General features: G+C 45.0%; 1 protein-coding gene across 1 annotated transcript in view; it reads right to left on the bottom strand.

Annotated features, from left to right (window-relative positions):
• Positions 1 to 10,285, bottom strand: part of DPYSL3 (dihydropyrimidinase like 3) — a 73,841-nt gene extending 63,556 nt beyond the window's left edge. The window contains exon 1 of the mRNA XM_024199357.3: positions 9,560 to 10,285. Coding sequence (XP_024055125.1) covers positions 9,560 to 9,892 — 333 coding nt within the window. The 5' untranslated portion in view covers positions 9,893 to 10,285. The remainder of the gene's footprint in view (positions 1 to 9,559) is intronic.
• Between the last annotated feature and the right edge of the window lie 2,992 nt (positions 10,286 to 13,277).

Below are 13,277 nucleotides of genomic sequence, written 5' to 3'. Positions count from 1 at the left end.
CCTGGATTGGGAATCCCAAATGCAGCAGTGGAGGGAGTCAGCCTTAAGAAGGGACTCTTCAGTGCATTCCTCAACCATCTGGGCACAATGAAACTGAAATAGTGGAATGGTTTTGCTTAGAGATTGACTGGTTGCCTCAGTGGATGTTTAGCAAAAACTAAGGCCAACCTTGGATGCATCTGCTTCTCTGAAAGATGATCTCATCCCGATCCCACAGACAAGGAATCTTGAACTGGGTGGTAGCTGATTCCTGAAACAGCTTTGCAGATTTCTGTAAGGTTTCTTCACTCTCCCAGGCTATAGGTCAAGAAGCACTATTTGCCCATCCAAAAATATTTGCTTCATGTTTAACCTAATGTACACATGGGACACATCTAGCAACTAGAAATCCATCCATTTGCAGACCATCCCTTTGCACTCATGCCCTTCCTGCCCTCTGTAAAGTGATCACCTCCCCGGGTGTTGAAATTTTTGGCATGTTTTGGGTTTCATGGAACTTTTTACAGTTCCACAGAATGTCTCCCTCCCTGCCTTCTCCTCCTTAATTAAAACCATTGTTTTTCTGGGGAAATTTAATTGAAAGAACATGTATTTCTAGCTGCCTCTTCTTTGGAAGAAAGAAAGAGCCTTCATGCTTGTGCTGCTTCTAGGACAACCAGGGGAATACAATAAAATCACAGCAGGACCCAAAACAAAGTCTTATATTCACGCACTCATGTACATACACCCAAAACTTTGTGATGCTTGAAATCCAGCTCCATAGTTTGCACTTGATTCTAATCTCTGAGTCAACAATTGCAGACACTTTCTTTGTAACTGCAGGGCAAGGACATAGTCAATTGCAGGTTTTTTATAGCTGGTGAAATCAGTACAAACAGCAAGAAATTTGTATATGTTTATCAAGGAAGATAAAAGTATGGGAGATGGCAGAATGTATAAATGGGTTTGGATTTCAAATACCCACAAAGTTCTGGAGTATTCAGAGTATTCTGGGTTTTAGTTCAAAGCCTGTCTTTAACAAGCATTTGCAAATACTTTTGACTATATGCAATTATTTTTCAGTAATAAAATGTATGTGCACTACTATCCTCTACTTGATTAAATCAGAATTGCTCAACTATGTGTCATAACCTTAACCCTATACTGTTAACCATGACTCACCTCTAGCTCAAGTTGCTAGGGCCTGCAATTTTGGAGCAGGAGAATTTTAGTTTCTCTCTACTGCTGCTGTGAAGTTCTGAATCATGAATCATCAAGTTCCTAGATGTACATGGATTTGATCTTTCAGCTCTAAGGATTGCACTTCAAGATACTTTACAAACTGTGTAATGTACACCAATATATTGGGGGCTGATGGGCTCTTTCGGAGATGCAGCTGTCTCTGCAGTGGAATGATACCAGTGTCAACACAACACAATGGTTTAGATCAGGAACTGAATGATGATTTATCCAGTTCAGACTACAAGTGAGAATTTAGGTGGGAAGAGTGCATTAATCTGAGTTGGACTTTAGCCCAAACATCAGACACCAAGACTAATTCCTAGTGGAAAGAGCACTGGACTAGGACTCAGGAGACCTCAGTTCTAGTCACAGTTCTGCCACTACCCTGCTGATTGTATTTGGGTGAGTCACTTAATCTCTGAGCCTCACTTTCCCCATCTGTACAAAGGAGATAATGATACCAACAAAGAATAGATCATTTGATGATTACCTGTTCTGTTGATTCCCTCTGGGGCACTTGGCATTGGCCACTGTCGGAAGACAGGATACTGGGCTAGATGACCTTTGATCTGACCCAGTATGGCTGTTCTTATGTTCTCCCTCCTTTGGAAAGTGCTTTGAATTCTACTGATGAAAAGAACTGCATAAGAGCTAGGCGTCCATTATTATTATCACTGAAGTGAACCACGAGAACTTGAATAACCACAAATGGTCAGGAGTCAGTCCTTGTTTATCAGCTCACCCAATACCAAGCATCTTGGCAGCAGCACAGCACCCCCTAACACCATCCTGAGATATTGATTCAGTACTGACTCAGAGGAAACAGCAGACCTATTGATTCACTGAAGCCACTTCTGGATGTAGCTGGTTTTCTGATAACTTCCATCCAACTACTTACTCAGATCACACCTGCTCCAAGGCCAAAAGAGGAACAATCACAGGTTGGTGTGTAAACTACTGTTGGCAGAACATAGAGAACTTTTTTTAAGCAGCAGCCGCACATATAATGTATGTGCATATTGGTGTACTTTATAATAACCTACAAAAATGTTGTTACAATTGGAATTGTTTGAAAATAAATGTCACTTCATTTAATATTCCTATTCTTTTAACTCCCTAGCTGGAACCGGTGTTATTGGAAAAGGCCATTTCTTTCTCTATCCTCAGCCTCTCTCTATGGGATTATTCTCCCCAAAGTTGCTATGTGCTACATATAAGATTGAGAAGAGAGCTGTTCACAAGACAAAGAAAAGATCTGAATGGTAAAAAAAGTGAGACTATGTGAGGAACTGTGTGCAAGAAACCATCCAAGTGAGTGTAGGACTGCTGGTGTAACATGGCAGCTGTATCCTCTACATTGTCTTGTTGATGGTATGGTTAATGCTGCATCAAAGCCTGTCTGCACAGACATCCCTATGGTTGTTCAGCCTACAATTAATGTGTCAGGCTGAGCTCTGCATTAGTTGTAAGCTCTAAGTAAAAAGATCACCAGGTCATTGTGAATACAAGTCCTTGAAGAAGTCTGCTCACAAAGGCAAGTGCTAGACTATCTCATGGGTATAGAGAATAATACAAAAAATATAATGCCTACAAATCAAGGAGTTGGCCTCACTCAGAACATTGTGCTCAGTTTGGGTCACATCATCTAAAAAAAACCCACCAGCAGAAATAAAGAATCATTCCTACACCTACTTATGGCAGCCAGATCCAGTCCTTCAAGGAGGCATCCATGACTAGTGAAATGAAGAGGACCAAGGATAAAGCTATATTTGTTGAGTATCAGGTGGCCTGGACCAATCTAGGTATTTATTAAAGTTGGTCAGAAAATTGGCTTTTTTCCCATTGAAAATGTTGTCAAAAATGAAAAAAATAATTTTCCATGGAGAAGCTTGACTTTTCAGCAAAAAATCAAAAACTGACATATATTGTCTGAAAATGAAATAGTTCAACTCAGAAATACTGATGTGATGCCGTGTGAGAGTTATAGTTTAGGTGCTGGGCTCCCACATTGGACTACATCTCCTATGATGCACAATGGCCCCCTCCCGCTCGGGTGAGTGAAGATGGTTGCATCATGGGAGTTCCTGGCCCTGGTGTATCTTGGGAGAAGTAGTTCAAGCAGGGAGCTCAGTCCATAAAGGAGAATGGTGACATGAGGGAGCTGAACTACAACTCTCATGAGGCGTCACAGCAGCATATCGAAATCAAAATATTTCAGTTTTCTGCTGAACTATTTTGGTTTTGGGGCATCTCACTTTTTTTATGAGAAAAGAAAATTTCCTATGCAAATCAGACACTTTTTGAGAAAAACTTTGTTTAGTTAAAATCCAAGTTTCCACCAATACATTTTTTGATGAAAAATTTCCTATCAGCCCTAGTATTTATACCATGCTCATCATTATGGTATCTGAGTGCCTGGTGAGTGATATTTACCAGCCTTCGTGTTCATCCTGGACATAGGACTGTTGAAAAGAACTTGCACCCTGGCATGTATAGCTCAAGCACTGATTTTTGATAACTATGCTTCAGGTTTTAGCTCTCTTTAGAATGTGATTGCAGGATTATCTGAGGCAAACACAGGCTGTATGCAGCAAAATCAGAAAATTAACTTTTATTTTACAATCAAAATCTATGATTTAACAAGACTGATTTTACCAGGGCTTTGGAGGGGAGCCCGGAGCTGGAGCGCAGAGCAGCTCCAGAGCAGAGGAGCTGCAGGTTTTTGACTGGAGCTGGAGCGGAGCCGGAGCATAGCTCCAAAGCCCTGGATTTTACTGTCACTCCTGTGTCACACAGGCAAACTTTTCTATGGCCTTCCTGCAGGAGAAAGGGCCTGATTCTGCCCTCATTATCTTCAGGCTGAGAAGACCCTAACTGGTTTCTCTGAAGCACTATCAATTTCTCAGAATACTGTAACGTAGGTAAAGATGGGCCAACCCAACCCCCTCTGTAAAATGAGGAAAATAATACTCCCTACTGTATGGGGTGTTGCCAGGGTTTAATTTAATTAATTAATTAATGGTATTAAAGTGCTTTGAGATCCCCCAATAAAAAGTGCTATATTAGTAGAGATGTGCAAATAACAGATTTTTCAGTTCACTGGCAATTATGAAAAATTATGGACAATAATTGATTTCAGGTCAAACCAAAAATTAATTTTTTTGAAATTTTTCAATGAATTAAAAAGTCAGAAAAAAATGTGTTTGGGGTCAAATAAAACAATGTTGTGGTTTGATTTCAAGCTTTTTTATGTTTCTGTATTTTTTTTTAAATACAATTGAAGGAAATCTCAAAATGAAGTCATTTTGAACAGAAAAAATTCATCTAGAAAATGCTGAAACAAAATATTTCAACTTTTTGCAGAATTTTCTTTGTTTTTTTCCACATGAACAAGTCATCCAAACCAACATGAATTCACAAAATGTTTCAGTGTATGCAAATCTGCATTTTTCACCAGAAAAAGTTTTGGTCTAAAAATTCTGTCCAGCTCCATATGTAAGTGCAAAAATGTCATGATTATCATGCTAAATCAACAGGTAAAAATCTGCTGTGGTCTCAGTGATTCTTCTTGTAAATTATTGACACTGGAAATACAAACACTTGAAACTGCAGTATTATAAAATACTTGTGACATAAGAAAAAAAAATCATTTTCTTTCAAGCTACCTCCTCTCTTAGGGTCTATCTTATAGTTGAGTTTGGGATTTTATCACATATTAAACGTGTGTGGTGGCATACAACTGGATTCTCTAAAAGGAATAATTACAGCAAGACTTTACTTTGTTGGTAGTATTTGCCAGCCCCTACTAAAGAGTTAGAGACTTCTCCCTTGCAGCCCCAGTGATCTTCCTGCCTGAGCCTGCAGTGAAGTGGTTGTTATCCTGCATTTATGGCCATTACAACCAGTTGCCAAGGAAATGATGACTTCACTGCAGAACCGTGTAGCAGGATGGGATGAGAATCCTGGAATAAATATAATTGGGCCAAATGTTCCTTGTCTACTTCTTCTAACAGCAGGGAGCAGAAACTAGTGGAGCCGCAGTGTTGGGTAAGGAAGAGATACAAGAAAGAGGTGACTCCCCTACAAACCCATGAGCGGTGGGGAAGCACACTGCCATACAAATGGAATGTCACTTCCGATTGCACCTCTCCATTCCTTCTTCCCTCCTTCCTGTCCTCCCCAGTGCAACTCTGCCTCTGCAGAGGCAAAACTGAAAGTCAACAATGAAGTAGTGTACCATGTCAGGGCTGGATACGATGCATCACTGTTATTTCCTTTGACTAAAGCAGAGTCCAGGTAATAATCCCAACGAACATCACCAGAACATAATTTCAGAGGGCGTTGTCAGAAAAGTCAGGGGTTAGAGAGAGATGCTATTTCATTTTGTTATGGTAAATTAAGTGGCTTATTACAATTCCATTAGCTGAAAAGCATGGCTGAAATTGGAACAAACTATGGAGGCTCTGATCTCAAGGGACATTATTTATAAAGACCAGTGTTGAGCAAAATGTGTGCTCAAATTTATTGTCAATCGAAAACAAAAAGCCAACGGCAGGCTTCGGGCTGCATGTACACCTGAAAATTCTCAACCAAGAGGGGAACCATGGACCTGATCCGGGCTCCCCCAAATCCCATTATATTCTATAGATGTTTTATGAGGGCTCTGCATGCTCGACCATGGAGGCATGTCCCTGCATCAGGGAGTGTGGTCACCATATTTATAATATGCCGTAAACACACGTCTCTGGCTTGGATTGCTGATGCAGTAGGCAACAGTATAACAGCAGCAATTTAATGTGGCAGATTTCTCAGGCCCTGTGGTTCAACTACACTTTATTACAAGTGATGGGGAAGGAAGAGGAGTTCCTCTTGTTAAACATTTACCTGGGAGCCAGAACTGTAACAGCCAGGTAATATGCAGTAACATGTAATTTCATGATGCAGTTCTAATGCAGTTATTTCACTACTGAAGTGGTGGTATTACTAATGCTTAGCATAGCTGCTCTCATAGTGTGTTGTTAAGAAAAGCAGCAATTTGTTGACATTGTGCTTCCAAGAATCTGTTCATAACAACTAAACATAAGTGAGAAACAAGCATTAAAAGCAGTGCACTTGCACAGGGTCCCCATCTCTGCCCCCTCCCCCAACTCCTCCGATCACCAGGAAAAAGAAAACAAAACAAAACTGACAGGTTGTAGTTCTGTTCAGGGGCCCCCAATTTCCACAGTGCGGAGGGCCCCAAAATTCTTTATCTGACCCTGATTAGGAGAAGCAATTTGGCCTAGTGTCTTGTGCCCAGGACTAGGAACTGGGAACTTCTGTAATCCCAGTTCTGTCGGTGATTTCCTATATGGCCTTGAGCAAGTCACTTAACCTCTCTCTGTCTGATTTCTTACATGTAAAATCATTATAAGAAAAAAATCAATTTGTACTGAGAAATAACCATTTTAGGCCCTGATCCTGAAATGAGCTCTACACAAGCAACCCCGTGTGGCTCCGAAGACAGGACTGGGGCCACGTTGCGACCTGGTGCCCTTTAAAAGTGGGAGCTGTAGTTGTAGGTCGCATGCTGGCTCCTAGTCATGTGCTCCACAGGAAACTGTATACAAGGCCTCCTTAGGCAGAGATGCAGATAGGAGAGACCCAGGCTTAGGGAAGGGACTCGACTGTGTGTGCCTGCCAGGTGGAACACCTGAGAAGAAGAAACCTGCCGTGAGCAGGAGCCAGCTGGAGAGGGTGGGGAAACCCTGGGGACAAGGACCTAGGCAAGACCCTGAGGGATAGTAAGGTTCTTTAGAATCTTTGTTTCTATATTAATAAAGAAAACAATTGAGGAAAGTCTGCAGACAGGCTGCTCCAGCATCTCCACTGCTGCTCAGAGTTTCCCAGAGCAGCAGCAGCTTGAAATTAACAATACACTGGCCAGTTTCACTGTCACTATTCAGAATCTTATGGACAACTGTGAAACTGACAAAAATAATGTTAATTTCATTCTTGCCTTGATAAAGCTATGAGCAGCAGCTGCAGCAGACACCGGGGAAGAGACAGAGGAATCAAAAAACAAAGGCTAAAAGGACACGGGATAGAGTAGTGGAGATATCTCAGAACGTGCTCTCTGCAGGAAAGGAAGAAGAGATCAAACACTCCTTTCCAGCAAAAAGGAAGAGGTGGTTCAAATTATTGGATACCTGCTAGGAAGAGATTTATATGAACAATGGAGACAAGCAGAAGAGACTAAGGATAGTGCCCCTGAAAGGATGCCCAGCACCTTCCCAACAGCTAGGGCTGTGCGGAGGGCTGGGCTCCTCCATTTTGCTGGGGAACCTTTCACTTCCCAGTCAGACTTCGGTCACCTTAAATTCTCTGATTCATAAATGTATGTTAAATACATCAAGCCTGGCATTCCATGTTCAAACTTGAGCATATGTAAAATTCGCAGATACCAATTGTACTTCTTAATTCTTAAAGATTTATTGTGCAGCAAAATTATTTTTCCCCATTTTCTTTAAAAGCACACTTTACTTTTTCTGACCATGTTGCAAAGAATCCTTACAGACTGGCCCAGAGTATAAAAAGGGAAACACTTCTGACTATTATAATAATTTATTAAAAGATTCACCCAAGTATTGTCACTGACCTACAGGAATAATAATCATGTATCATGATCAAATCACTTTACAAAAGAGGAGCCTGATTGTGATAACACTTGCATCAAGTGTAATTTAGCAGTAAGCCCATTGAAGTTAATGAAGTTGAACTGGTGTTCAGTGATCTTACTGCCAATTTACATTGGTGTAAATAGGATCAAAGCCAAGGAAGTGAACATTTTTCAAACTCTGACAAAATCTCTATGTTGCTGAGCCCAGGGGAACTTTTATTTAATACTATATAGGGCAATATTTGAGTTTAGATCCAGTCTGGAAACCTTGGGCCTGATGCCAATCTCATTGACAGCTCTTTTACACCAGTGTTACATCACTAGTTTGAGTGGAATTACTCCTCAGTTACACCAGTATAAGTGAAAAGAATGAAGCTCTTTTGGTTTAGACAACACTCAAGCTTAGATGTGAATTTAATCCCTTTTGAAAAAGCAAGAGATTTCCTTTCATGACCAGCCCTGGTAAAAGTTGGCAGCTTTTCTTCTGATGTGCAGCTTTACCATCCTTGGTAACTCAGTGGACCTTTTAAGTCAATAACTCCAAGAAATGCTGACATCCTGTTTCTTAGACAGGAGCTTTTTACGGTACAAACTGACAGCAAAAGGCTTTTCTTTCTCTCTCTCTTTTTCTAAAGAAACACAAGAGAATGTTGTAGATCCTCCTCTTGGTTAACCACAGATTCTATGAAAAAGACTAAAGTTACAGTATGCACTGTCTGCAGTTCCTCTGAGTAAGAGATTTCCATTGCAAATTATTATTCATCATATTGGTGCATAATAATTATACTGTATCCATTTGGTCTCTGCAATCAAGACCTGGAGAGGAACAAATGTCTGACGAGTGACAGTATTTATCTACTGCTCTTCTTAGCTCCCAGTCTGAGCATCTTTTTTGAACTCTGAACCCTCTGACTTCCAAGAACTATAAAGGCACCATCAGAAACACAAAACAAAACAGTGTTTAACTTCTGTCAGTCTTCTAAAAGCCAGAAGTTTCTGAAAAGAGCAAATACAGAACTGATCTGCTTAGCTTGTGCTAAAAAGTAAACTATGGTTTCTTTTCTTTATTATTTTAAAAATACTACAGTAATTACAGCAATGAGCCCAAGCCCTGCAGGAACTAGAATAAGCTGTAAAGTTTTGGGCCACGTACGGGAGTATGTCTTTCAGTAAAAGTAAAAAGTTTAACACTTTGCAGCAACTCTAAGCAACAGTTCGTGCCGGCAGGATAATTGCAGCTCTGTAACACACACTGATCACATGAAAGCCATAAAGTGCCTTTAGGTAGCAATTAGCACAGGGTCATTCGGGTGTTTATATAAGCGTTTCTGTAACGAGGATGGAGTCCTGCCTCTCTTCCCTGCATCCCCGTGATGCCTGCCGCCCTCGCAGCCCAGCATTTCAATTGCAGAGGCTCCAGGCAGAGACACCGCTATGGGACAGGAGGGAGAGCTCAGCCCCAGCCGCGTGATGCCTGCAGCACTCCCCATGCCCAGCTTTTCGGATGCCCGATGGCTGCTGGCACCTTCACGGCAGAGAGGGGCGGACCCAGACCAGGGCGCTCACCTCACACTCAGCATTTCACATCTCCCAAGCTGGCCCCTCCAGGCTGGCTCTGGGGTGCCCCCCGCCCAGCCCCCGTGCAGAGTAGGCGGCGGGGCGCGGCCCCCCCCCCCGTACCTTGTCCGGCTGGTGGCCGAGGTTCTGCAGCCGCTCCTTGTCCGAGCCGCTCCGGATCTCCACCCCGGGGCCGGCGGCGGCGGCGGGGGGCTCCCGCGGGGGCTCGGGCTCGGGCGCCGCCGGCTGCGGTTGCCGGCTGCCCCGGGCTCCGCGCTGCCCCACGCTCAGGGCCCCGAAGTCCAGCGTCTTGCTCTCGAAGGCGCCCTCCACGCTGCAGAACATGCCGCCGTACTTCTGCCGGGGGACCTGGGCCGTGGTGCCCGGCCGCGCCAGGTACACGGGCAGCTCGTCCTCCTCCCGGCCCCGCCGGCCGCTGCCGCCGCCCGAGGCCATGGCTGGGATCCGGAGCGGGGAGCCGAGCGCCGCGTCCTGAGGCAGGGGCAGCAGCGAGCGCCGCGCGCGGAGCGGGGGGGTCAGAGGAGGGGGGGGGCTCTCTGCTGCGGCGCCTCCGCCCGGGCGGGGAGCAGGACACGCGGGCTCAGCAGGGGGCTGGGCAGGGCGCGGGCAGCCAGAGCCGCTCGCGGCGGGCTGGGCACGGGGTCGGACACTCGCACGAGAAGGGGGCCGGGCACCAGCACTCACGGCCGGGCCCCTCGCGCGCTCTGGGCACTAGCACTGGCCGGGGCTCCCGCTCGGCAGGCAGGCCGGGCACTAGTGCTCACAAGTGCTGCCCCTCAGGGCGGAGGGCTGAGCACTTGCACTCCCCCGCGCTCGCTCTGGCAAAGAGCAGCTCTGTGCACACACTCCCTCGCACGGAGCAAGGGGCTGCACGCTCCCTCGGATCTCCCCGGGCACCCGCCCTCTGTGCACACAACACACGTATCAAGAAGCATGGATGCACGCGGGGAATGGGGCTGGGTCCTGTGATTTCACTGAGAGACTACAGTTTTCTGCTTCTCAGTGTGAATGCTAGTGCCCCTAGGTTGCACTGGTAGGGTACAGCCCCACTCATTGAATGTGGGGGCTCATGGGCAGCTGTGTTCCCTGGCCGTGCTAGTGCACAGCCCCCTTTCTCAGCGTGACTGCTGGGGAGTGCTAGAGGACTGCCCCACCACTGTGAGGGGGAATGCTAGTGCCCAGCTCTTCACCGTGTGTGACAGATTGCTAGTGCAGATTCTCCCTTCCTGAGTGTTACCACCAGTGAGTAGAGAGCTGACCCGAACCCAACTACAGGTATGGTTTCTGGTCACTGCCTCCTGCCCGTAGGCCAGGGTCAGCAGGGCGGTGGCTGTGGGCCCAGCTCAGTGAGGCACACTCAGCACTGCCAGGTGGTGGCCACCACCATGCTGATCCCACTGGTAGGAGGCGGCTTGAGGCAGATCTCAGGCATGGAGAATAGGAAGGCCCCACTAGGCCGAGCTCCAAGGAAGTGGGGGGAAGTGTTGGGTTTGGGTCTGGTCAGTCATGAAAATGACTCAACAGTCTCAGGACAGGTCCAGGTTGGGCTTTAAAGTTAGGCCCTAGCAGATCTCTGCTGATGAATACTAGTAGAGCCTAGCCCTGCTCTCTAGGAAATGCTAATGTACAGTTCTCACTCTGGAATGAATACTGGAACTACTCACAGACTATATTCACTGTGCGGAATAATACTTAGCTCTTACACTGAACTTTTCATCCATAGATCTCAAAGCACTTTACAAAGGAGGTCAGTATCATTATCCTCATTTTACAGATTGAAAAGCTGAGGCACAACTAGGTGAAGTGACTTGCCGAAGGTCACCCAGCAAGGTCAATGGCAAACCTTAGTCCCAATCCAGTGTTCTATCCACTAAGGTGGCAGAATCTGGCCTTGATTGGGGCAATCCACTAGTTTTTATAGTGAGTGGGCTGTGCATAAGCACTCGTTTGCACACTCAGGAAGTGGTCCTGTGCATTCGTACACTCATTCACAAGCCCTCACCCAGATAATGATCATACCTGTGCACTCATAAGTCACTTGGTCACACTATTGCATAGTCACACATACACTGGCGTAGTCATGCACATAAAAACACTTTTACACTCATCATCAGCTACATAGAGACTTTCAATAGACTCGTATTCACGCTACAATTACACATAGGCACAAGCTCATAAACGCACCTTCAGGCCCATTCATACTATCTCACTCGTGCATGGGCACATACATGCTTGTTTACATTGCATTTTGATGATCACATTGAGGCTTTTGTTTAAAAGCATAGACCTTAAGGACAGTTGTATGGCCAGAATTGGAGTTTACATATTTCAGGAGAGTATTTAACAGACTAAAGCAATAACCTGCCAAGTCTGTCAGACTGTAGCAATTGTGATCAAACTAGTTTATTTTTTTTTTCATTCTTTTTCTGATCAGTGAACACTTTATCAGCTATGTTAATGTCTATACACAGTACCAGGGCTTTACGTCAGATCAACTGACTTCAGGCATACTGAGAATTATACCCATATGTGTTGCCAGTTATCATTTCTCCAATTTTTCATCACAAAAACCATGCAGTAGTTTTATCTCTATAAATTCAGGGCTTGATTCAGCCCCAGGTCTCAAGGTCCAGGATGTAGGGTCCTTAGTAGCAAAACATACACCTTGAGGGGGAGTGCTGTGATGCAAAGCACCTGCAAACCCCACTGATGACACAGTCCTAAAAGTGGGCCAGGGAGGAATGTTGATTCAACATGTCCCTTGTGCATCCTTCCCTATGCTATCCACCTTCCTCCCTGATAACACCTTTCCTTGGACAGACAGGGCCTGTCTTCCCTAGAGTATGAACACATCTTAAGGTGCAATGGTTCCCATTAATGGAAGTGCAATTTATAACACAGCCCTCTAGCTTGCGTGCCAGCAGGGGTGACACAAGCCCACTGAATGCAGAGCCGTTTCCTGATGCAGATGTCTGCAGCTCCAACAAATGCTTAGGAGAGTGGGGGGAATGTTCTTAGTTCCTGATGTTGAACAGGCTACTGGAAAACTCGGCAAAACCATAGTGGCTGTGTGATCAGTAATGCAAGAGTCCAGGGTGAAATCGCTAGGGAAAATCCAAAATACTACAGGATCAAAGAGATGCTAAAAACAAATATGAAGCCAAAGGGTTTTGGTGAGCTTAGGTGAGCTGTGCTCTCAGGTTCACATTTATCACTCAGTAGAATGCACTGTCAGCACAATTCTACCCTCAGTTACACTAGTGCAGCTCCTGATCGTAGCTACTTTTGAAATCAAGCCGCATCTAGCTTTGTAACTCTGTGGAAGGTTACCCATGTCTCTTTCATCCATGCAGCTTGGTTAAACATATACATGCTCTTTTGATGGCAGGAACAGCTCCTTGGGAAAAGCGTTCTGTGGTGCTTTTGCACATATTGTGCTATCCATCACATTATAGATAAGTGACAGCAACAGTGCCTAAAAGTATGCACATGACTGAGAATGAAGAATTGGTTCTGGGAAGCAACATGGAGAACTTCAGGAGTTTGCTTTCTAGCTAATATACATAATAAGCACATGACCTTGGAAGGCACTGTGGTCCACATAAGGGGTTCTCAACCTTTTTCTTTCTGAACCCTCCCCCCCCACCCCCAACATGCTATAAAAACTCCGTGGCCCACCTGTGCCACAATAGCTGGTTTTCTGCATATAAAAGCCAGAGCCGGTGTTGGGGGGTAGCAAGCAGGGCAATTGCCTGGGGACCCATGCCACATGGGCCCCCACGAAGCTACATTGCTCAGGCTTCAGCTTCAGCCCCGGGTG

This window comes from Terrapene carolina, unplaced genomic scaffold (assembly GCF_002925995.2).
Source record: "Terrapene carolina triunguis isolate 2854851 unplaced genomic scaffold, T_m_triunguis-2.0 Scaffold629, whole genome shotgun sequence".
Lineage (NCBI taxonomy): Eukaryota > Metazoa > Chordata > Testudines > Emydidae > Terrapene > Terrapene triunguis.
Note: the sequence above shows the minus strand (reverse complement) of the source record. Positions and strands in the feature narration are given on the sequence as shown.